The following is a 26,751-nucleotide window of genomic DNA, read 5'->3' on the forward strand; positions in this document are numbered from 1 at the left end:
ATGGGGGCCGACCAGTCAGAGGTGGTATTTATTGGTTCTCTGAACTACTCAAAATTTCTGCTACCGGTTCTCCAGAACTGGTCAGAACCTGATGAATACCACCTCTGTTTAGGAGACAGAAATCAGTCTCAGGATGCTTAACACGTAATTCAAGGGAGACCAAAACAAAATAATTTGGAGAGATGGCAAGTTTCCAATTTATCATTATGAATTGGCCACATATTAATAAATCCACAGCTTCTGCGGAAGAAAGTGAGGCAAAAATAGAGCTTTATTGAACACATTGTTATCCAGATAAACTTCACGGAAGGAAGTTTGGGGTGCTAAATTAGGGTAAGTGGTGATTGATCAGTGTTTCACATTACATCATTTGGCAGAAAAATATATTGCTCCATTTCCTGAAAATAAGACCTCCCTGGATAATAAGCCCAATTGGGCTTTTGCGTGCATGCGCTAAAATAAGCCGTCCCCCAAAAATGATATGATATGATGCCATTGTTTCTGGTTAAATGCTCCTATTATGCTTGCTTGTTTCCTTCCGGGTTTTAATCCTTAAAAAAAAAGAACACACCTCGAATAGCTATCAATTTTTTATTTCAACACAATTCTGTATCTCTGTCCGACTGCAGCTTTTTAATACTTCAGTAAGACAGACAGACAGGGTCGGCCTAAAACCAGATCTAGAGATAAAGTGCGATCATCCCTCGTCGTTTCTACTCCTATTTGATCCGAAGAGCTGCTTCTTGGGGGAACGGCGCACTTAGACCACCACAGGCCTTTTTCCGAATTCCAAAAGTCTCCCCAGTGCTTCAAAGAAGTATAAGTCCTCCTCTCCCTACCTATTCACCCGGGAAAAATAAGGGCCAGAGTCTTCACACGTTACACCTGTTACACCGGTGTGTGTTTTCTTGCGGCTTCTCAGCCCCCCACCCCTCCCGATCCCGCACACAAAGCTTGACTGGGGTGGCGGTATGATCCCTCTCCTCCACTCCGCCTTTTTTTCCCCGCTCTCCCAATTTTCCCATCCGTTTGCGGGCTAAAGTCACTCGTCCCCAAAGAGGAGCAAGGTTGCTCTCTCCGCTCGGATAGACGCCGGGCCAAGCCAACTGCAATTTTTTCTCTTTCCAGAGGGCTGAAGGCGGCGGCGGCGGCGACAGCTGCAACGCCCCCGCTTCCCATTCTGTTGCGCACGCACGAGCCCGGGTTGCTCTCACCCACATTCCTCGCCACCGGGTTCGGAGCCGAAGGAGGGAGGGAAAGAGGAGAGGAAGCGGGGAGTGCCGGGAGCGAAGCCTGGACCTCCACTAGCGGGAACCCCATACCCAACCACCCGCCCCCTGCCTTCCCAAAGACCCTTCCTCCCGTAGCTGTGCCGGCACCACTACCCCGCGGCCCTCCGGAAGATGCACCCTGGGAGAGCGCTCGCCTTTGCTGGCGCGCACGTTTGGGGGCCGGAGCCCGGAGTCTCCACCTCTTTCGGCCTCGGACTCCGCCCCGAAAGCTGGGGACGGCGAGTTGGGCTCGCGAAACGACGAGGTTGAAGAGGGCAGGAGGAGGAGGAGGCTGTGGCGGGCAGACGGGCTCCTTCGCCTTCCCCTGCCGCGCGGCAATTGTTTCCATCCTTCTCCGAAGCGGGGAGGCTGCACTGAGGAAAGGGTGGCAAAGGCGGGCTTGTGCTGCAGCCGGGGAGACCCTCCAGCTTGCAGGCAATGGTCCACCCTCGCTGCCTTGCTCGTCCCCTCTTTCCCCCCCTGGCTTGGAAGCTTTTGTTCTCTCCAGTTCGGGGCATAAGAGACCTACCTGCCGCCGCCGCCGCTCCTGCCTCCCGACGCCAGGAAAGTTCGAGGAGAAAACCGCCTCGGGTCCGACCTCCTTTGGGCTGCGGCGCCTTCAATTTGGTGAGGTTTAAACCTCGGGCGGGGCCGGGCTGAAGGGGAAAAAAAGGAGAAGGCACGGTGGGTCTAGGCAGAAGCGGCGGGACGAGCAGGCGAGCCAAGAGGAGTTTTGGGAGGAAGGGGGATCTCCCGCAAAAGCTGGCTCTGGGCAGTGGATCGGAGTGGGGATTGTGGGGGAGACGGACTTCTCTGCGAGCACTTCGGTGTACTTTTCTCCGGAGTTGAGGTTCAGATCTCTCCTGCTGGCTTTTGGGGAGGGGACGACGACAGTGTAGATGAGTTACTCCTGAAGACTGTAAGGAGACCCACGCGCGCGCACCCAGACTCAAAGAAAGTTGAGAATTTAAAGCCCTCGGGTGATTTCGGAAAAGGTAACGAGCGAAGGAGGACTGGATCAGGTATGGAATGCGAGGTTGGCGATCGTGTGATTGCGGTGCCTAGGCTGAGTTGCTTTAAAAGCGGGCAGCGCCGTTGTAGCGATCCGGATTCCTAAATTCCCAACCTGATTTCTAAATGGCGAGGTTTGGGTGAGGCTCGAAGTTCCTGGCGTCCTTCGGTCTGCCAAGGGCTACGTACCTGTGGATAAACCTCCGTGAAGTTTAAACGGTGTGATTTGATGTGTCCCAAGTTTGCGGCTGGCTTCCACAACTAAGCCATGGCTATTGGGGAACCTACCCTGCCTCTAATTAATTAGGCTGTATTAAACTCCAGTGATCGTTTGGTTATCATAGGTAATGAATAAAGTGCGCGCGCGCACGGGTGCACCTGTGATTTTTCTAAAGTGTTACAAGTTAAAAGGCATTTAAATAGAACGTCCCTATGTCTTGTAAAAACGTGTTTATTATTTCTGTGCAGATGAACTGATAATTGAGGAATGAAATGGTATTAATGTGTTCTGGTAAAAAAATGCTACAACTAGTTTTTTTTTTTAAAGCTTTCAAATTTCAAGGAGTTTTGCTGGCTATACAGAAATTTCCCATCTCTGAAAAAAAATGGCAGGCTTGATCACATTTTTAAAGTTCTAAAATTTATATCTTAATTTCTTTCAAGAATCCTATGTTCCAGAAGTCTTGGTAAAAGTATAGGGATGCAACCAGAACCAACAATTGTTTCATTAATCCTTTCCTCCTTTCCTCCTTGTTGGCATATTCCTTACTAATATGAATTATAGCTACACAATCTGAATAACAAAACACTATTTTCCTAATGGTGTTCATACAGAAAAAGAGAAATTATGCAGAATCTTGGGTTCATATATAGCAGCCTTTCTTATCTTAATGTTCTCAAGATGTGTGATTATTATTTACACCAGTGTGTCTCAACCTCAGTCACTTGTAGATGTGCAGACTTCAATTCCAGAATTCCCCAACCAGCATTCCTGACTGGGGAATTCTGGGAGTTGAAGTTCGCACATCTTCAAGTGGTTGAGGTTGAGAAATACTGACTTACACCATCCCTTATAGTATCTTAGGGATGCAGGGAATAAGACGCTGAGCTTGTCGATCAGAAAGGTCGGCGGTTCGTAATCCTAGCGCCATGTAACAGAGTGAGCTCCCGTTACTTGTCCCAGCTTCTGCCAACCTTCAGTTGAAAGCATGTAAAAATGCAAGTAGAAAAATACAGACCACCTTTGGTGGGAAGGTAATAGCGTTCTGTGCGCCTTTGGTGTTTAGTCATGCCGCCACATGACCACGGAGACATCTTCGGGCAGCGCTGGCTCTTCGGCTTTGAAATGGAGATGAGCACTGCCCCCTAGAGTCGGGAACCACTAAGACATATGTGTGAGGGGAACCTTTACCTTTTTATACTTGAAGAGTGTCAGATTGGCAAAAGTCTAGAGTAGAAAGAGCTGCCTGTTGTCTTGCCAGCAAGAAAGAATAAAGTAATAACCCAAATTCAAATTTTCACCATCTCTTGATTATTTCTCATCACAATTTTCTTGTCTTCTCTTTCTTCTGAACTAGTTCAGCTGAATCATGCAGGACTGGACGTTCATAGTGTTAGCCAGTGTCTATATATACTTGTTTGGAAGTCAGATCAATGGGACATTTATGAAGGAGATAGTTTAAAAATACATCTCTAGATTGCTATGCGAATATATAAATATCTGTGTATCCCACACCTGTTTCTGGGATATAACATTTTTTGCTAGCTTTATCAGAATATATTTAAAGTTTAAAGAATATGAGCTTGGATATGTTTATTTAGGATGGCAGAGGATTGTCAAATTTGCTCCTCTAAAGAAGTGAGTGAGATACTAGACGCAATCATTTAGTTTTCTTGCTAGCAATGGTTTTCTTCTTTTTTAAGTTTTTTAAAATTCTTCATTCTGGTCTGCAGCCTTGAGATTTCCTTTTCCTCAGAGAAATACTAGCCAATCCAGCCTGCCTAGCTTTTCTTAGATAACAGATGGCAAAAGCTAGTTCAACTCACCTGTGACAAATTAGATCCTAAATATGAGCTTTTTAAAAGCATATACACTTGTTTAAATAAAAAGTAGATTTTGTTCATGGTGGAATCACACATTAGTTAAAAGTAACTAACTAATGGATTAAGTTGATGGAGGAATAAGGCACAGGAATGACTTTTCGAAGGATTAGGGAATATAAGATAGTTCAGACAATTTATCTTAGGTTACCATCCTTTTAAAAATAATCCATCATGAAACAAATAGCAAGAAATATGGATCTTATTAGAAACATTGGGTTTTAGAGAGAATAGCTGTTTTAAAAGGAGCTGGAATTTTTTCAAATGGAAATAAAAAGTGAAATATTTATATATATATTTTGGAATACTATATATTTAGAAAAGGATTTATTTAGAAGAGTATTATTTTGATCAGTTTTCATCTTATGCCCTTCAGAAAGAGCACCTGTTTGGGTAAGGCTGCCGAATATTTTACATCTTCCGAAGGGACTTCATATTGTTTATATTTTATTGCTGTGATTTTCTTGTTGGGATAAGTTATATCTGTTCCACACAAGTTTGTTCTAACCTGATTCATTGAATAAGCCAGAGTATATTGGTTAATACAACATTATAAAAAATCATGGCTTACAAACCACAGTGGTTGGCCCATTTGTTACATTATGTTGGAGAAAACATATCATGGCTTAATACTTTATTTGAGCCCAGGCTATAGCATTTAAATCTGCTTCACTTTTTTCTTCCTTGGAAGGAGGACAAAATCTGCTGAAATATGAACTGTATCTCAAATTTATTTATCTTTAAAAATATCTACCTTCCAAGAAATTATGTTTACACTTTAGCACAAGTAATGAATGAGATCAAACAATGCCAGATGCATGCTTCTGTATACTCTGGGCAAATTAGATTGTTTCCTTCTTTGTAAATAAAAGAAATAAAAGTTTCTTGCCATGAGGAAGGATTTATTTATTTATTTATTTATTAGACTTATATACCGCTTCATAGGGCTTTCAGCCCTCTCTAAGCAGTTTACAATTTTTTTTAGCAAATTGAGTCAGCAACTTGCCCCCACAGTCCGGGTCCTCATTTCACCCACCTCGGAAGGATGGAAGGCTGAGTCGACCTTGAGCCAGTGAGACTTGAACCGCTGAGCTGCAGATAACAGTCAGCTAAAGTGGCCTGCAATACTGCACCCTAACCACTGCGCCACCTCGGCTCATCAGGCAGAATCATGCACTTATCAGGCACTGCTGAATTTTATTCATCACTTGACCTTTCTAATATGCAAAGGATAATATCAAATGTATTCTGAATGCTGTTAATAATATAAATAAGAAAAGTACAATTATTTTTCTGGACACAGAGAAAGTCTTTTGTGAAGGAAAGTAGATCTGGCCTTGGGAATTGGGAAGGAAGGAATGAATCATGATGGGATTAGTTTGAGAAGAGATTATTTAAACCAGGCCTGTCAAATTGGTGGCCCATGGGCTAGCTAGATGCACCACCCGAAGGCCACATCCATCCTGGCTCCACAAAAGCAAAGTTGCGATACATCATAATACGTCATGTGACGCAATCGAGTTTGACACCTGTGATTTAGACCTAAGAGCATGACAGAGAAACCCCAAATAACTTCCCACGCTTTGATTGTTGGGGACAGGATGGAATAGAGAGAAATTGTGACAGGCTTTCAAGATTCTGAAATTCTACCCTACAACAGTAAACAGTATTGGAATTCCTGATGTGATTGTTTCTTGCCCTTGTGTGAAGTACCCGTGGTTCGCCCATGAGGCCAATGTTGAGAAAAGACACGGACACGAGCTTTCTCGGGATGGGCGACCCAGATTGGACCTGGGAGCCCCTTTTATTGAGATAGGACAAAGGCAGGAGGAGCAATCAGCAGTTGATTTAAGACAGCCTGTCAAACTACAATTGCTAATCTACTGCTCAGGGAAGTTCTGTCTATATATGGTCAAATCCTGGGCGTCGTTGGGTAAGGCACATCTAGAGTGAACTATCAGGATGTTATGTTTTTTAGGAGTTTGTTTTTTCCTGTGTGGTTCAGCGTGGCTGTGCATGCCCTGTTATGCACTGAGCCATGGGTGACCGCCACACCTACCCAAGGAGTTATATGACAACACCCTTGTCTGTCTCAAAGGCTGAAACTTTGAAATGTTGGATGACCTTTTATATTCACAATTCTGAGGAAGATGAACTGAAATTAGAATTTCTTAACTGAGTATTTATAAAGAATAAGAATCTAAAACAATGGTCAATTGACTTTTTTCAAAAATACATTTGAACAAAGGAGATATCTCCTTCCTTATTTATCCTCCGAGGAGATGCTCAACAACTTCCACGAGGCCAACAACCCCGGCTCCCCCAACCAGCCTCGCCCAGCCCAGCAGCCCTGAGTCCTGACCAACAGCAGCACCCACCCGCCGCCCCACTATTCCCGGACTGGGCCACAACAACGTGTGGCCGGGAACAGCTAGTCCAAAATAAATTATAAACGTAGAATGGAATAGTTAGATACCTGACTGGATTTGAAAAACATATAACACAAAATTCAGAACATGTATCTTATTTATAAATTGTTATTGAAACACTACTCAGAAATTAAATATGTATGATTAAATAGATGCAGAATTCAAACAGGACAATAATACACAACAGTGGGAGACAACTGTTAAATCCACCAGGATTGTTATATCCAGAGAAAACTGATGTGTTTAATGTGAATGTATTTTCTAAGTAATGATTGTCAAAATTCTAAAAAGTCTTAGAAATCCAATAATTAGGTCTGATCATTCATATCTGATGGTAGTGTTCTAAAGAAAATTCTGGAAGATGATTTATTATAGAATGAAACAAAAGGTAAAGGTTGATTTCTCTTTCCTGTCAGCTAAGTTTTTGCTAAGCGTTAGTAAACCTTCCTTCCTACAAATATATATTGAATAAGGTCTGCATATGATAATAGCTGTCAGGACATTTTATCCTTTTTATTGGAAATCACACATCATTTTCTCTCAGAAGAGTTACAAATTATACTGTGGGAGTATATATCAATGTCAAAAAACTTGGTTTCTAATTGAATCATTATGTAAGAATGGAATTTTTAGATTTGATAGAACATTTTCTTAATAGTTCATTTTTATATTGGTCCTCGAGTTAATTATTGAGTATTGACTTTATTTTAATAATAGTTTTAACATTTTAAATTAATGCTACAAACTCTTAATATATGGTATTGTCCCCTTGAAATTTTATTTTATATTGCTTGTAAATATATTTTTCTGTGTCTTTTTGATAGTGTTTTTAAACACCCACTAAAATAAATAACAAAATGAATAAAAAATTGAGTAATAAAAGAAAAAACACAGCCTCCAAGAGGCTTGTTCTTCATTGCTCAGAGATTACCAGCATTTTTTGGCTTTTCTTTTTAAAAAAAATAGATTTCTGTAGCATATGTTAAAATGTAACCTGCTTTTGGGTTCAAATTGAAAGTTTTGATAGGCATGTTCTTTCCTTTTTTTTAATCTGCTTTCTGAGAGGTAGAGTGCAAAGTATAGTAGGTGTATTAAATCTCAAGATTAGATGCATTTGGAAATTTTGAGGTATGATTTGGAGACACAAAATAAGTACTACATATAATATTCACAGCCACAATATGTCCAGGTTTTGACCATCCCTAGATCAGAAAATCTTGTAAATTCCCTACTCCATCCTTGATTGTAACCACTGCACCAATACATCTGAAGGACACCAAATCAGAAAAGCCTGATATAGTATAATACTGTCAGTCATTCTGTGATAGTAGGCTTTCTTTTTTAAAAGAGATATTTAACCCAGTGATGGTTAACCTTTTTAGTGCCAAGTACCCAAAGCACATGCACAAATCCTCAAAATGCAATGCATGCCCCCCATATAATAGCAATAGCAGTAGACTTATATACCGCTTCATAGACCTTTCAGGCCTCTCTAAGTGGTTTACAGAGAGTCAGCATATTGCCCCCAACAATCTGGGTCCTCATTTTACCCATCTCGGAAGGATGGAAGGCTGAGTCAACCCTGAGCCGGTGAGATTTGAACCGCTGAACTGCTGATCTAGCAGTAGCCTGCAGTGCTGCATTTAACCACTGCGCCATGCAGGTGCCCTGCCCCACATATACACTTGCGTCTCCTGGGCATGCAACCTGCCCTCCCATCGCATCCTGTTTTGGCTTCTAGGTTGGTGCAGGAGGCTTTCCAGATCCAAAATGGGGCATTTTGCCCCATTTTGGGCCTGGAAAGCCTCCTGCACCAATCTGGAAAGCAAAACACAATGGGTGGCTACTTCCGGCCTTTGTTGGTGCAACTGGGCATGACTCCACCCAAAACACTGGCCTGCCACTCTTCTTCGCTGTTGCAACCGGCTTGCAGCCTCAGCCTCTTTGCCGGTACAAGCGGCTTGCAGCTGCAGCCTCTTTGCCGGCATGAATGGCCTGCCCCTACAGCCTCTGCTGATGTGCCCCATATTGGGCCTGGAAAAATGGCCACCACCAGAGAGCAGAGAGCACCTGCAAAGAGGCTGTGGCAGCAGGCAGTTTGTGCCGGCAAAGAGGCTGTGGCATCAGATCTTTCGTGCCGGCAAAGAGGCGGCAGTGGCAAGCCAGTGTCTCGGGGTGAAGTTGTGGCCAGCTGCACCAACAAAGGTGAACCCCCCAAATGCAATGCGAGCACCCTCTGTGCATGCGCTTCACTGCCATGCATACACCCTGTCCCCCGTTCATGTGCCCGTGCATCTCCTGCATGCGCCCCGCCCTCATGCATGTATGGCAGACACCCAAAGATCAGCTGGTTGGCGTGAGGCATGCGTGCAAGCCAGTGGAGGTGGGTTGGGTGATGCCTGGTGTGCCTGCAGGGAGGGCTCTGTGTGCCACCTGTGGGACGCATGCCATAGGTTCACCATCACAGTCTTTATAGCAACTTTTTTAAACTGCAGAAGAGTTGAAGTTATTTTCAGTCTGTAAAGCAGCTTGCTTTTAAAATTTCATAGAATGCAAAAACACCTCAAACCATTACATTACAATTTGTATGTTATAAGTGAATGCAGCCTAAACTTGAAGGTTTAAAGTTTTGTTTCCTAATATTTTGTTCCTAATCAAAGCAATTATGGCATAAATAAAATTCTCACATGCTTTCACTGTTTGTTTGTTTGTTTGTTTCCCTGTTTTATTTAACATTGCAGTATTTGGGGGATATGCAATGATTATACAGCATTTTTTTATTCCATTCTAAAAGGAAACATATTTACAGAAGGAGCCTTTTCATAGAGTAAAATCTTTGGATACTATTCAAAATATTTAATTTGCTTACATTATTATTTGTTGTAATTTGTAACTTTAAGATCAGTCAAACTATATAAATGATTGAGAGAGGGATACTCATACAAGGCTGCAAGTGCATTAATTGCAGTTAAGCGCTTGAAATATCATTTCCAATGAAAATATTTTTATATTGGCATCTTTTGTTTGCAGAACCAAAAGTACATAAGAATAGAAATTGCCTTCTTCAGAGCATATATTCCTTGTGCAATATCATTAACATAATGGAGGAGAAAGAAAAAAATTGTAAAGACAAGAGTCTAGAACATTGTACAGTAAAAAGTAAAAATAGTTTCACAGAATGAAGTATTTCCTTGTATAGCACTTTAAAAAGTCAGACTGTATGATCCTCTCTCTAACTTTCTGACTTCCATTCAAAGATAATATAGATGTTTCTATTAATATTTCAATTAATATTCAAAGTTAGAGGGTACAATAGCTGAGAAGGCTGTTTTGATGTGTGATTATTTGGTATTCTAACATGTTCAATATTATGGATGCATTACTCTTAAGTTCCATTCATACGAATGTTATATATTTCAAAAGGACAACTTATCAAACGAAATTCAACCCTAAATTCAGAAAGTAGATTTCTGATGGGAAAATATGAAGAGCCAGTGATTTAAGTGCAAGTTATGGACACTATAAAATAATATAATAGCTTTGGCGCATAGCTGTTGTACCAAAAAATGAAAAGATGAAAATACTTGATTGCTTCTTCTCCCTGACTGTGATTTTAAGCGCTGAAATTTCTGCTGGTAAAAAGTTTAAAATCTTAGTTGGATGGGACAAATTTAAGTAAAAAATATAGGTGAACTAGAGAAAGGAAACATTAAAAATTAGATAAGAAGACCCCCAAAAGCTGTTATTGAAATTGATTCAGGATCTGGATTTAAGGTTGGCTAGACAATATTTTGGTATGCAATAAATAGCATCTGCTTTGAACATGCAAGAACAGATTTACAGACAACATAAAGAAGGAATGTGACAAAGAAGCTGAAGCAAATAAATGGGCAATAAAAATAGGATGAAGTTCATAGAAGAACTCTATAAACCAGGAATCAGAGAACTGTAAAATAGAAACTATTGTAAAGAGCGGCTCAGTGAGTGCTTTTGAAACAGAGGTTTTTCTTTTAAAAAGCTATGAAGAGGTAGTTGTTGAAAGACAATATTACTATTCTAGCTATAATAATTTATGTGGAGCTGACTTTGAAAATGATCTTTTTTATGCTTAGAAAGCTGTCACATCATAGTCTGCTAATGCAGGTTTGCAGATTCAGAATCACTTTTGCTCTGTAAAGTCATATTCCTCTAAGCTTTTATTTTATAAAGAGCAAGGAATTCACTTTTGTTGATTACAATGTGTAGCTTATAGTGTTATGTGTTTGGCAGGGATAGATGTGCAACATCTCAAATCATCCTAAAGCATTAGTCAGACTGGCTATGAACTCTCAGATTTTGGAGAACTAATCTCCCTATTTATTTTATTAGCACAATTAATTATTTTAGTATATATTATTTTTAGTTGACTTCTAATATAGATAGGAAGGTGGTAGTAAAATTTAAAAGCCCGCAGCCAGATGGATTAAAGTGTTGCTAAGGAAACAGAAGAATGTCCACAGAATATGCTGTTTGGAGCTGGTAATTTAAATCCATGTAGACAGATAAATCAAAATTGGAAAATAGCTGAGTTTGTAAGCATTTTTAAAATTTTCATAAAAATTTATAAAAATAATTATTCTAAATTCAGAATTATAACATGAAAGAGATATGAAGGAATGCCAAAATCCACTATTACAATCCTGATAAATGATACCTAATCCAAATGTTATGCTTTCTTCTTCGGAGTCAACATACTTGGTGCCTTCAAATGTTCAAGTAAACCTGTTCCAGTTTACCAATGTCCTTTCTAGTATGCAGTGCTCAAATATGGATACAATATTCTTATCTTACCAATGCAGAATAGAGAATGACCTCTCTTGATCTTAATAGTGCACTTCTGTTGATACAACCTAGAATTGCATTTACTTTTTTTTCTTGCAACTTCTTATTACAAGCACATATTTAGTTTGTTAGTTTTAGTTAGTTTAGTTTTTTTTTAGTTTTATTGATTTGTATGCCGCCCACTCCCGAAGGACTCCGGGCGGCTTACAATAAAACAAGGGAGGGGGAATAATACACAAACAACATTAAAATATACAACAATCACAATCTCCGGGGGGCTGGATATATCGAAGCCCCCCCCCCCCCGGCCTGCTGGAGCAGCCAGGACTTAACAGCTTTGCGGAAGGCCAGGAGGGTAGTAAGGGTCCGGATCTCCCCGGGGAGTCGCCAGCTAACATTGGCTGGCAGATGGAATCTGGAGGAGATCTAACCTGTGTGATCGAATCAGTCTATGGGAGGTGATCGGCAGGAGGCGGTCTCTCAGGTACCCAGGTCCAATGCCATGAAGGGCTTTATAGGTAACGACCAGCGCCTTGAAGCGGATCCGGAGACTAATGGGTAACCAGTGCAGCTCACGGAAGATAGGTGTAACGTGGGTGTACCTGGGTGCACCCACAATCGCTTGCACGGCTGCGTTCTGGACCATCTGGAGTCTTCGAACACTCTTCAAGGGCAGCCCCATGTAGAGCTCATTACAATAATAATAATCCTTTAAGACACCCAGATTCCTTTCTACATATACCAGTATGGTGTCAATTCCCCCCCCAGCACTGATTTTCTTAGAACTTCACATTTGCTGCTATTAAAATTAATCTTCCTTATTTCTGTTAATTATACCAGCTTGTCAAGATCTTTTGATCCCAAAATAAGCACTTGGCCTTATTTTCGGGGAGGTCTTATTATTTTGAGATGCAGGAGGTGGTGGGTGAGCATGGTGACCTCATGGCTGCTGCTGTGTTGCAATATTTTGACCGAGGGCTTATTTTAGTGCATGCACTTGAAAGACCGATTAGGCTTACTATCCGGGGAGGTCTTATTTTCCCGGAAACAGGGTATTATCAAAATCTAATGTCAGAATTCTTACACACTCCTCATGTTTAGTATGGAAATAATTCTTATTTTTGGTAAGAGACTTAGGACTTAATAGATTTGCCAGTTTGGCAACTTGGCGTAACTAAAGTTTTAGAAAAAAAAACAAAAACTACCAACAATATAATAAAATAGATTTATGTTTTTTTAAAATTTAGGCAAGATCTCTAGATAAAAAGTCAGCAATAGTAATTATAATGTTTATCTTTTATGCACAGGGAAGTTCAGCAATTGATTCTAATCTTCTTGCTACAGTTGAGGTATAAAGGGTACATACAGTACCATATGAACGTTTTGCAATCATTGTTTTAAAATAAATGTTTCTCTGGAAGTTTTCTCCTTTTTGCATTTTTACAATTTTTTCCATGTCATTTGTTTTTGGAAACAAACAAAGAACAGTCTGGTAATAATAAGAAAACAAAGTAATAACAAGAAAAAGTAATTTTTTTCTATTTTTTTCTCCTTTAAAACTATCGCCTCTATTTTTAGCATTCCTTATAAATGGCGATAAATTAGAAAAAAAGTTTCTAGTTTTATATGTTTCTAGTTTCTTTTCTCTTAATGACTCATGGATTTAACAATGAGAATTAAACAGGGTCAATATTATATCCTGTGTTTATTACTGTCTTTTTGTGATTTGATCCTCTACAGATAGACTAATTAAGTGAATACCTCTGAATTTAAAATTCTACAATAGTTTTTGAAACTTTTTAAAAAAGGTTAAGGAGGGCCTTTTAGTCTGGCCAAATAGTCTGGCCTTTTCATTAGATTTCATAGCATAGTGGTTAGAATGCAATGTTGCTGGCTAATTCGGCCCAAGCCTGGACTTCGATCCTGATGGGCTCAAGATTGACTCAGTCTTCCATCTTTCCAAGGTCGGTAAAATGAGGACCCATATTATTGGGGGGCAATTGCTGACATTGATAACCTCTCAGAGAGTGCTGTAAAGCAGTGGCCCCCAGCATTTTGGGCACCAGGGACTGGTTCCATGGAGAGAGGTTTTTCCATGGATCAGGAGGCATGTGGTTTCATATGTTGCCTGCATCTCATGGATGGGGCTTTGCTTGTTTGTGTGGTTTTTGATAATGGCTGGAACAGTACAAAAAACTAATTCAGTTCCTGTTCAGAGCTGTTAGATTATTACAAAACACCAAAAATTTAAAATATATCATGCAATTGATCTGTGGCATTTAAAAATGTAGGATAAAGCATTCGCTTAATAATAATACAACAATAAAGAATTTCAAAAAACCTTACAATTAATTCCCCCCACACACATATTTTGAACAGAGTTTATGAATGTATCTTTTAAAATTTTTAAGAGAGTCCTTTTCAATTGATTAGGCTCTTGTTTTTCTCTGTAGAAGTATTGAACATAGTTATGGATTTATTAGAAATATATGAAACCTTTGAGATTCAGTTAAAATTCAAGTGTTGAAACTTCTGAAGTCAGTGAAGTTTAATTGGCTGGTTTTAAATGCAATTTTATCATATTTTCTCTGAAATAGAACCGGTAAAACTCAAGAGCTTGCTGACCAAATCGTTTATCCTACTACTCATGCCAGGATGTAATTTCAGTTGCTGCTCATCCCTCTATGGAGGGAAAGCTGCAACAGGATTAAAATTTGCAAAGCCAAAACGATGATTGGATATCTGAATCACCCTTGAATCCCTGCAAAACACAATGGTATAAAGTGCATGATTAAACTAATAAGATTGATTCAATCTAATATCTTTTGAATCAAATCATTCCTTCAACCAAATCATTCCTTCAAAGGTTTCCACTCATATTTTGTATTCATGTGTGTGTGTGTATGTTATATTTGTGCTGATAAATAAATAAAGGGAGACTAGTATAGATCTATTTCAAGCTATTTAGCTCTCATCAGCTAGCCATACCCTTACTGGGATTCAAACCTGTGCTATATTACATCTTAGGCAGACGTCTTAGCCATTAAGCCACAGGTCTCCTCCTTATCAGCTGAAGCCAGGGAGGAAGGTATATATTTAGTGTCACAACCCCTGGTATGCCCCAATTATGGGAGGAAGCTAACTGCTTCCATTATCTGTCAATTGGCTCGTCACAAGAGTCCATCACGACAGAAACCCAATATTTTTACTGTTGCCTTTGTTACATTTGTGTTATATTTGTGCTGATAAATAAATAAAGGGAGACTAGTATAGATCTATTTCAAGCTATTTAGCTCTCATCAGCTAGCCATACCCTTACTGGGATTCGAACCTATACATACATACATACATACATACATACATACATACATACATACATACACACACACACATATATATATACATATATATATATACATACATACACACACACACACATATATATATATATATATACATATATATATACATACACACACACACACACACACACACACATACACGCATGCATACATACATACATACATTGTAAACCAGGTATATTGTAAATAGAAAAGATAAGAGAAAAATAATGTCTTCTTCATCAGCTTTTCTATTCCTTTGGTGTTACATATTAGTTAGTATGACAATTTTGCTGGCATATTTTTGCTTTTAGCCAGCAAGATCCATAGCACATTATGGTACATACAAATATTCATGTTAGCAAAGGAGACCACGTTTTTGCTGAAATGAGTCTTCAGTGCTTAAGGGTATGTTTATACATTGTTAGTTTCAGGTAAAAAAAAAACCCATACATAACAAACAATCCTCCCAAAAGCAGTTGTTCTGGTGACCCATCTTGCTTATTGGTCATACAGAATTGCTGCGGCTAAGTATCTCTGTGAATAATGCAGCCATTTAATACAGATGGAGACAGTTGTGTGGGTTTTTTCCTGGAATTGATTAATACTCTGCCCTCCTCTCTCTTGACAATCAGGAGAGTGTTTCAACTTACCTCACTGGTATAGTCATATGTTGTCACACATATTGCTATATATGAACTCCATGAAGCAACTTAACGTGTTTGTCCATCTAATTACAAATGCTGTTCTTCAGATTTCTAGATATTTTCCTCCTGATAATATTTAATTAATTCCTATGCCATCTTGTTTAGTTCAACTGACAGAGCACTTCTTTAAAATGGATCTTTATCTTAAATTATTCTCTAATGAAGAATAATCTTAGCAGTGCATTCTATGTCTCTGTTTACTTCATGTACTTTTGACTGAGTTGTCCTAGATCATTGACAATGAACCTTTCAGTCTTGGTGTGTCAAAAATGGGGAGAGTACCTAACTTAACTCTGTTGGCATGTCACACAACCCTGAACAAAGAAAAATAATTCTCTATTTACCACTATTCTCTGTCAGTGCTGAGGCTGAACCTGAAGTAGAAGAAGCCCACGCCTCGACTCCAATTCTGGCATTATCACTGCTTGACAAAAAGGCCTTGACGAACAGTGCAATTGCCCTCTGGTTCATTGTGTCCCTTCAAACCATGTTCTCTGAAAGAGGCCTACCTAAGGCTGCACCAGGTTTATAAGGCACCAAGAGGCCTTATTTCTTGAAGCAGTTTCTGAGAATGCCCTTCTGCGATTCCTGCAACCTATAAAGCCCTTCTGCGATTCCTGCAACTTATAAAGCCCTTCATGGTATTGGATCTGGGTACTTGAGAGACCGCCTGCTGCCAATTACCTCCCACAGACCCATTAGATCACACAGGGTTGGCCTCCTCCAGGTTCCATCTACTAGCCAATGCCATCTGGCTACTACCCAGGGGAGGGCCTTCTCTGTGGCAGCTCCGGCCCTCTGGAACGAACTCCCCGCAGGGATTCGGACCCTTACCTCTCTCCAGGCCTTCCGAAAAGCTGTCAAAACCTGGCTTTGCCGGCAGGCCTGGGGTTGATGAGTTCCCTCCCCTCTCGACTTGTATGGTTGCGTGACTTTTACTTATTTTAATTATTTGTATTTCGTCTTATGTTCCCCTTTTTCCCCTTTTGAATTGTTCGCCGCCCTGAGTCCTCCCGGAGAAGGGCAGCATACAAATAATAAAATTGAATTCAAATTCAATTCAATTCAACCTCCAAAAACTGCTTAAAGCCATGCCCCATTCTCCACATGATTTTCAAAGGCTTTGGAGGCTACACAAGAGCATACCCCATTCTCGCAATGCCTCCACAAATAGCATAAGAAAGGGCATGCTTTTGATAACAATTGTCAGTTGTTGGCACTTTTGGTGTGTCTACTTGGATATGCATATGTTCGTCATCAGTGTCCTAGCTTATATGTTAGAATTAAAGCATATCAACCTGGGATTCAAACATTTTTTACTACTGTTCTGTGGGCGTGGCTTTGTGGGCATGGCAGGGGAAGGATACTTCAAAATCCCTATTCCCTCCCCAACACACTAACCTGGTCTCCTGTTCAGGGCAACAAAAGAAGATCAGCTGGGAGGCAGCGGGGTGGGGCCAGCCTATTTTCCAGTTCTCTGAACTACTCAAAATTTCCGCTACCGGTTCTCCAGAACCTGTCAGAACAAGCTGCATACCACCTCTGATATGAACATATGGACTTTATTTATTTTTGTACTTGCAATTCTTTACCTGAAATCTTTGTTATTCTGACAGTAGTCCCCTATGAGCAATTGCTGTTACTATGTACTTTTGTCACTGCTTGCTGAATTATTTCATCCTATGCCTTTTGTGGGCTTCTTGCTAGAAATTTCTATGCTGATTTATTCCACCATGAATGAAATGAAAATGTAATGGAAATTGTGGTAATATGTTTTTTTTCACCACTGGTTTTGGAACTTGGTCTAAAGCAAACCTTGGCTGAAATACATCTAAAACAATTTCTTTCATCTCAGTCAAATTTCATAATGTTTCTTTGCTGGGGTCATACATGGTGTTAATTATTAACTTTAGCTCATGTTCCAATAGCATTAATATTCAAATAAAGTGAGCTGTAAAACTGAGAACTGAGAAAAATGTATACGAGGAGAAACAAGATGTACAGCAGATTGATTTTAACTGCATTGGATTTTACTAAAACTGAATTTTGAACTGTAAAAGAATGTGGCATGAAAATATTATTTATATAGAGCCAAGGTGGCACAGTGGTTAAATGCAGCACTGCAGGCTACTGCTAGATCAGCAGGTCAGCGGTTCAAATCTCACCGGCTCAGGGTTGACTCAGCCTTCCATCCTTCCGAGGTGGGTAAAATGAGGACCCAGATTGTTGGGGGCAATATGCTGACTCTCTGTAAACCGCTTAGAGAGGCCTGAAAGGCCTATGAAGCGGTATGTAAGTCTACTGCTATTGCTATTGCTATAATGAAATGGATAGCCTTTGATCGGAGTGATCAATAATAGTTCTATATATTTCTATATGTACTTGAACATAATAGTTCCATAAGAAAGTGAAAGATAAAATTATTCAGATTGTGAATGAAATAATATTGACTATCAAGATAATTATTTAATCTTTGGACATTGCTGGCTCTTCGGCTTTGAAACGGAGAGGAGCACCGACCCCTAGAGTCGAGAACAACTAGCACATATGTGAGAAGGGAACCTTTATCTTTACCTATATTAGGTAGCCTTAAGAATGCTACCAAAATTTGGTTGTTGATTTCCTTTCTGGATGGGTATTGAATAGTTTTTAACATGTGGGTCCACTTCTAAAAAGCAGGGAATAGCAGACAAATGAAGCTAAAAAGAGGACCAATGCTCTCACAACTTGATTATCTGAAATAATGTATAATATATTATATAAAAGTTCTCTCATAATCTCGATCCTCAACAACTGCTTTATTTCTCCAATATTCTCACTCTACCCTCCCAAGCTTCCTGCAATCCAAGAGATTCTTCCTCTTTCGTCCAGGTGAATTTCAATCCAGCTCCTACATCCAGCACCATCTGTAACCTGCCCTGCTGATTTCTTTGTATGCATTTGGAAAGTCAGCTGTGTCATGTGGTTTCCTGCACTGATGCTCTAAGAATTATGGGTACTGTATCATATAATTCCTTATTCTCTAAGACTGTATTCACATATTGTGTGTATGATCCATATGCTTGTTCTCATGAAAGCAGAAGTACTTTCTTCCATTGCATCCTCTAGTTCAAGGGTGTCAAACTCAAGGTCCGCATGCCGAATCTGGTCCATGGGGTGCTTAGATCTGGTCCGCTGGCCCACCCTGGAAACAGTGAAGGACCGGCCCACAGTGCCTCTGCCAGCAAAAATGGTGCTGAAGAGCGCTGTGCGCGTCATCCCTGAGCTCCATTTTCACTGGCAGAGGGTTGATGGAAGCCATCACAGCCAAAAATGAAGTCCGGGAGGGCTGCATGGGGCCTCCCCGAATTCCGATTTTGCTGGCAGAGGGTTGCAGGAGGCGAAAAACAGAGCCTTGATAAATGACTTTGACATGGCCACACCCATCCTGGCCATGCCCCCCCCCTCAGCCCCTTGAGATGAACACAACCCTGATGTGGCTCTCAATGAAATCGAATTTGACACCCCTTCTCTATAAACGAGCCAATGAAGTTTAGATGTGATCTTCTCTATTTTTTGAATAATGAGTGATGATGCTTTTTTCTGAAATGCATCTATTCAAATATAACAAACACAGTTATGTCCGTAACGTAAGCTCTATTGCCCTAAGACAGATGGGGAAGCAGGCAGGCAGACTTGCAATTGTCCTCTTAGACATGTGCATGAAAAAGAGGTTTGACTCTAACAGTACAACTAGAAGCCGCATAGAGTAAGATGGGCAGCTATCAAAATGTTTTAAATCAATAAACTGATTTTGTGAATTCAGATTAAGGCAGGTTAAGATACGCAAAATATCATGTGTTATGAGAGCTACATGAATACAATGGACTGGGAATGGTCAGAAATAAAGAAAATAAATTAATAGAAATAAGTTTGAGTTCACAGTATGCACAGTATTCCTTTTAGACATATCCTCATCACATGAGCCTGTCTCTTTCTGGATCACAGCCTAAATTCATCTCCCCTCCAAACAATAACAACATATATTTACATACATATCCATTGACAGAAATGCAACACACAAACATGCATATGCTTTCACATAAATGCCCTTCTCTACATCACCACCTTCCTCAGCCCTTTGAATGCCCCACCCAGATTTGGCCATAGTTGCTTCCCACAGGCTGACAGAGACTGATAGGAAAAGGGTTTCTTTTTAATTAAAAGTTTAGTGGTAAGGCCATGATTGACGGTCATTAGTTTCTCAGGCCTAGAGACATTTAGCGAAAAGTATGGTGGCAAGCTGCTGTAATCCAGTTTTTCTTTGAAATTATATACAGGTACTCCTCACCTTATCACAGTTTATTTGGTGACTGTTCAAAGTTACAACAGCGCTGGAGAAAGAGACTTATGACCGTTTTTCACACTTACGACAGTTGCCGCATCCCTATGGTCATGTGATCAAAATCCAGATGTTTGGCAAATGACTCAGATTTGTGACATTTGCTGTGTCCTTGGATCATGTGATTCCCTTTGGGGACCTTCTGACAAGCAAAGTCAATGGGGGGGGGGGGGAAGCCAGATTTACTTAACTTCCTTGTCACTTACTTAACAACCACATGGATTCCTTTAACAACTGTGGCAAGAAAGGTAGCAAAATGGGTAAAAACCTCACTTAACAAATGTCTCACTTAGCAAGAAAAATTTTGGGCTCCATTGTGGCCATAGGTTAAGGCGTACCTGTACATCCAATTTAAATATTTGATAGTGCTGGATAACGCAGGAAATGTTGAGGAGCACAGTTTTTGTCCACAGCAGTATTGGTACATTCAGTAGTATGATATTTTGTTTTAACATTTTGGTTCCTATTTGATTTTTCAGACCAAAGCACTGCCATGAAGGGTACCCGTCAACCTTCCTTCTTCTGGTTATGTCACTATAATTTTGCCAAGGGCCCTGCATCATGACACCGTCTTATTTATTAAAATGCCTTGAAGTCGCTTTCTCCCTCTGCTGAAGTGATGGTTTTTCCTGCAACGCTGACACCAGCTCATCCTGTGTCATTAAACACAACTTTTATCGTCTATGAACATGCCCATGCCAATATTACCACTCCGTTGATCTTGGTCCGTAAGGGCACAGCTCAGCTACTGAAATACCATTTGGGTGCCATGGTTACTACTGAGATAGCTCCTTTGACAATCAATAGTACACCTGCCCTCCTGTTACAAGGCTTCACAAGCTTGAGTCTACCACTCCAGATTGTTCTTTCTGCTGCCATGATATTTATTTTCCTTATTTCTTTTGTGGGTAATCTGGTCGTCTGCCTTATGGTTTACCAGAAGACTGCGATGCGATCTGCCATTAACATTCTTCTAGCTAGTTTGGCTTTTGCAGACATGCTGCTCGCTGTGCTGAACATGCCTTTTGCTCTGATAACCATCATCACTACCCAGTGGATTTTCGGGGATGTCTTCTGCAGAGTCTCTGCCATGTTCTTCTGGCTGTTTGTCATCGAAGGAGTTGCCATACTACTCATCATCAGCATTGACAGGTTCCTCATAATAGTTCAAAGGCAGGACAAGCTGAACCCTTACCGCGCAAAAGTCCTCATCGCTGCTTCGTGGCTCGTGGCCTTTGTTGTGGCTTTTCCACTCTCTGTGGGGAACCCCAGCCTACAGATACCTTCCAAAGCACCCCAGTGTGTATTTGGCTACACAACAAACCCGGGTTACCGCGCCTATGTAATAGTGGTGTTTTTGGTCTCCTTTTTCATTCCATTCACTGTAATGTTATATTCTTTTATGGGCATTCTCAATACTGTACGGCACAATGCGGTTCGTATCCACAGCCACCCAGATGGCATATGCCTCAGTCAAGCTAGTAAACTTGGTCTCATGAGCCTCCAGAGACCTTTTCAAATGAATATTGATATGAGCTTTAAAACTCGTGCCTTCACCACCATATTGATTTTGTTCATTGTCTTCATCATTTGCTGGGCCCCCTTCACCACCTACAGCCTTATTGCCACATTTAACAGCCACTTTTATCACAAGCACAACTTTTTTGAGATAAGCACCTGGCTCCTTTGGCTTTGCTACCTCAAGTCTGCTCTGAACCCACTCATCTACTACTGGAGAATCAAGAAATTTCACGATGCGTGTTTAGACTTGGTGCCCAAGTACTTCAAGTTTTTGCCACAGCTACCTGGTCAAGCTAGAAGACGTATCCGACCTAGTGCTGTTTATGTGTGTGGGGAGCACCGGTCAGTAGTGTAAGCCTCGTAGCAAATGGACATTTGCTCTTTTTCTGATACATGCCTGTTTTAGTGGGATTTTTTTTTAAAAATGGCTTCTTTAGTTGTCAGATTTATAATTTTTAGAATTCACATTCAGCTTTAAGGAGGAGATATTTGTTGAGCTTTCCTACCAGGATATACCTATATTATGTTGTTGACCACCTACTAAAGTAGGTGTATACATGGGGGAGGAATTGTGCATACAGGGCAAAGCTTTCTACTTCAATGGCTTTTGCTGCTGAAAGAGACCAGTCGAAAGGCCATTTTTCTCTTCCACAGACAGCTGCAAAACTTAAGCTTCAAAGAATCCCTGTACCTTTTGCACAGTTATTCCTTCCATGTATATGCAGCTCTTTATGGATTGTATGCTACTGCCTCCCCGGTTCTGCGGTAGGAAGGAAAACTCATTTTGGATGTATGTCAGGTGATCTTAAGCACTGCTAACCATTTCATTTCATTATAGATGTTGTTAATGCTGCTATTTTATGGTACATTTAGATGAATACTTAATAGGATTTTTTTATTTTTCAAACGATGTTGCTGCATAGATGAGCCAAAATGTTTGGATTTAATTAATTATTTGCAAGAGTTGCAGTGACATTAAATGGGGAGAAACACACACATTCATGCACTTTAAACAGAACTGGGTGGAGGGGAGTGAGTGGGGGTGAAGAAAGGTTCAGTGATCTTTTACGTTTTTGTTTCTTTCTGCAAGGTTTTTAATTCTTCCACCCATTTTGCAGTGTTTTGAAATGATGCTATAACATACTTTGTTCTCAGAACTATTTTATAGTCCTTTTGAGTTTACTTGAATGTCAGAAGTATGTAGTGTAAATTCATTTAGATGAAGACACTTAAGTAACACTTATTACAATCCAGAGGAATTAAAGTGCTTTAAAACCTTCTAAAGTCAGAAGGAATTAAACTTAATTCTAGTTACTTAAAAACACATGAGATTTGTCTTTCATTATTATTTCAATGGGATGTATATGGTTATTCATATTCAATGTCTTGATTTTAGCCCCATGAAAAAATAACTGATCCTGCATTAAAAAAGCATATAGTAATTAATTATATGTAAGCATATCATGGAAATATGAATTCCCTTTGAATATCAAACTCTTACTGCGAACTCTGTCGAATCAAAATTCAATTAGAAGATACACTGGAAATTTGGTTAATGTTCAAATATATATATATTAATTTATAAATTGGACCTGTACATCAGAGGTGGTATTCAGTTGGTTCTGCATGCGCAGAAGTGCCATGTGCAAACTCCCACTTCCAAACCAGCAGCAAAGGTAAGAGAAAACAATTACTGCCATGCATAATATACAATTCTTTTGATGAAGTGTTTTTTTAAAAAAGGGTTTTTTTTACAAGCAGATTTGTTAATTCAGAACTGTTGGTTCATGTGACTTAACTTTATAGCACACTAGATTTATTTCATGTCTAAAAGATAACCTAGTTTCTTATCCAGCTTGAGGAAATACTATTGCTGTCAGTAACCAGCAACATTGTTTTGTCTTCCCAAGGATAGGATTTCTTGAATACCTGAAGCACATGACAAAATTCCCAGGGTGGAAGGAATGGGGGTGGCAACACACCTTGGGCCTTACTCTTCACATTTGTAATATTCCCTCTCCTCTCATACCCATAATATAACCCATGATCAAATTCGCGGCCTGCAGCCTAGATGCGTCATGTGCTGTCCACGCCCATGCCCAGTTTAGCAATGGGGAAAAAAGTCCCAATACGACACGTGGCGACAGCATGACAATACAAGTTTGACATCAATTTGACATTGGTATAGGACTAAACAGGTCAGATGGCATGGTCCGGTTGGCCTTACAACTGTGGACCCTCTTCAGGTAAATAAAGCATGCAAGGGAAATAGTTGCAAGATGAGATTACACACTGATAGACACAATCAAGAACAACTTCAGATAAAATTATATTTAGAACTCTGGGCATTCTTGCTTTACTGGAAATTAAAACTGGAAGAGACAAAGAAAAATAACTTTGCTATTAATATTTCAAGCGTATAGAAATTGAAATCTGTTTTCTATAGAGCTGGAATAATCAGGACTTCATCTGTTTGGCTACTGTATCATGTCAATTGGCCATCCCTTCCATTATAAGGTGTATTTTAGAAGTGCTACTTTTAGTAGATCAATAAAATTTTCATACCCAGAGAAGTTCGAAACAGCTTATTCCTTAAGCTATGGAAAGATTCTTAACCTTAAATGGCAACTCACAGTATAAATGGTTCCACTATAAATGGTTACTTCTCTGACCTTATAGTGAAATGAAAAATATTGATTATAATAGTTAACCAAATTGTTACTTTGTTTACTACAATTCATTACTAATTGATCAATCAAAGCAGTTTGGATGACAAAGAAACATTGACACTATTCCTAAAAATTACATGATATCTCCTTGGACTTTAAACAGCTGTGTAGACCTAAAAGGACAATGTTAACTTGAAAATAAATCCCACTGCAGTGTGTAAGTGTGTAAAGTAAGTGTGCCCACGGTGCAGCTCTTGTGAATAGTAAGCCAGTACTGGATTCTTTGGATGATCAATCAGTTGTATTGCTCACACCTCTGGATTTATAACTGATGCAAATATGCTTCTTGAGAAAATTCAGCTTTCATTTTTAATAGCTTGACAAGGAGGAAATGTTTGCTCCTATTAACATGTCAAAAATCAGAAGAGCCGAGGCAAAATTTCCAAATTTCTCACAATACCTCATCATCTGTTTTCTCTGTTGCTTCTGGTCTTTGTTCTTCGCATTTCGTCATCGCAATGGCCAAATATAAAGAATCTAAGAAGTACTGTTGTCAAGAAACATTTAACAGAAAAGGAAGTGTAATCATGTATAATGTTTACATTTTAAATCATTTCAGCTTACACTATTAACATCATTGGCTCTTTTAATATACTGTTGTTTTAGAACAGTGCCTTTTCGTTTGATATTGATTTTTATATCCTCCTAAACTTGAAAATCCTTCAGTTCAGCTGGTAATCAGCCTCTTCATGTGCCCATATGTTCTACAAAGATTCCACCCATGGTTAAAGAAAACACATATAGAAAAAACTTTCGGAAGGCAATGATACCTTCAAATATATCTCGAATGATTTATTAAAACATTCTAGGTAAAAACATTCTTTTGTTCCTCCTTTTAAAATATATATATATTGGCTCAGACTCGGAAATGAAAGGCAGGGTGCTGAAGTATATATACATATACTTATTTAAGCAGATTTATCAAACAGTCACATTTGTTATAAAAATCTTGCTAAAAGTTTCATGAGATGTTTTATACTCTTTGAAGGGATGTTTTTATTTTATGGAAGCATTTATGTTTGTATACTGAATAACAGAGTAGTGTCTCCCTCTCCCTTCGGTGTGGTATTTTTATAAGATTGTTTTTAATGAGCTTTATATAAGTTGCTATCAGTGTAGTTCTCTTTCTCTCATGCCATTGTGCAACATTATCATTGTAAACAAATGTATTCATTTATTTTTGCCATATAAAAACAAAGCACCGCAATCTACTGTGGTTGCAAAAGAAAAAGTGATGACTTCTTTAACTCTTTATTTCTTTCTAGAGATATTATTAGCCATTTATAAAATGTTTCTTTTCTTAAAAACAGACCTCAGTTTTTAAATTTTAAAGTTAAACTTGACCTGTATGTAATGTATATATATATATATTTCCATGGGAATAATTACAGTAAACAATTATTAAGATGAACTTTTTCTGTAACAGTTTATAGGAAAATGGCTATTATTAACTAGCTAAGCTTATTCTTGAAACTATCAATTAAAATGTTCTAAAAATTAGTTTTGGTGTATTGGTTGAAGCACCATTTTAAAGTCTCTTCATATTATGAAAACGAATCCTCAGACTTGAGAATTCTTTTTGGAGTCGTTCAAAAATAGCAATTAAAAGCTTCAGATAAGATCATGTTATGTCAGATGGGTGGAAGAATGTGAGCGCATACAGAATTTCTGATAAAGGCAGCACGATATTTAAAAGAACAGTGAATGACTCAGTCCAGTTTTCATTTCTAATGTGAATTTCTGTGCAAATAACTAATGAAATGTCTACACTATGTTTACACTAGACTGACAATGTGGAGTTGTCCAGGTTGCTCAGTTGGGCACTTTTGTTAAAAAGAGGGGCATGCAACTTTTTCTTGATTGAAGGCCCTATATGGTCTTTGGGTGATGTGGTATGCAAACAGGCTGCATTCCAAGAAGTGGTGGGAGAGGCCACAACAAAAATCAAATTTGTCATCATTTGCATTTAAGTTGAATTAAAATTAATTATAATTAATCTGATTGTTCTGTCCTTATTCCTCATTTTCACCTCTCATTAAAATTATTGATTGGTAATTTGTGGTATTCATGGCCACAAAGGGTATTTAAATGGGGCCCCTGGTGAAAAAAAGATTGAGAGCCACTGACCTAGGGTTTTCTAGATAATGCTGAACTGCCAGTCCACCATGTTTCTTAATACACTAATACACTAGCAGAGGGTGATTCAAAGATGTTCATCAACATCCAGGGCATCACATACTTCTACAGGTATTCTTCCACTTACAACAGTTCACTTATTCAAAGCTGCAATGGCACTGAAAAAAAATTACTTATGACCATTTTCACACTTATGACTGTTGCAGCATCCCCATGATCATGTGATCAAAATTCAGATGCTTGGCAACTGGTTTATATTTAGGACTGTGTCCCAGGGTTATGTGATCACCACCTGCAACCTTCT

The 26,751-nt window shown here is 39.4% G+C and overlaps 1 protein-coding gene across 1 annotated transcript; it reads left to right on the plus strand.

The window, feature by feature from the left end:
* The first annotated feature begins 1,376 nt into the window (after positions 1-1,376).
* On the plus strand, positions 1,377-26,296 carry GPR63 (G protein-coupled receptor 63). Its single transcript, XM_014066195.2, has 3 exons — positions 1,377-1,898; positions 18,514-18,675; positions 20,541-26,296. The coding sequence occupies exon 3, from the start codon at positions 20,681-20,683 to the stop codon at positions 21,935-21,937; it is 1,257 nt and encodes a 418-aa protein (XP_013921670.1). The 5' UTR covers positions 1,377-1,898; positions 18,514-18,675; positions 20,541-20,680; the 3' UTR covers positions 21,938-26,296.
* The last annotated feature ends 455 nt before the right edge of the window (positions 26,297-26,751 follow it).

This window comes from Thamnophis sirtalis, unplaced genomic scaffold (genome assembly GCF_051295495.1).
Source record: "Thamnophis sirtalis isolate CommonGarterSnake01/CBP01778 unplaced genomic scaffold, rThaSir2_p1.2 scaffold_6, whole genome shotgun sequence".
Taxonomy (NCBI): domain Eukaryota; kingdom Metazoa; phylum Chordata; class Lepidosauria; order Squamata; family Natricidae; genus Thamnophis; species Thamnophis sirtalis.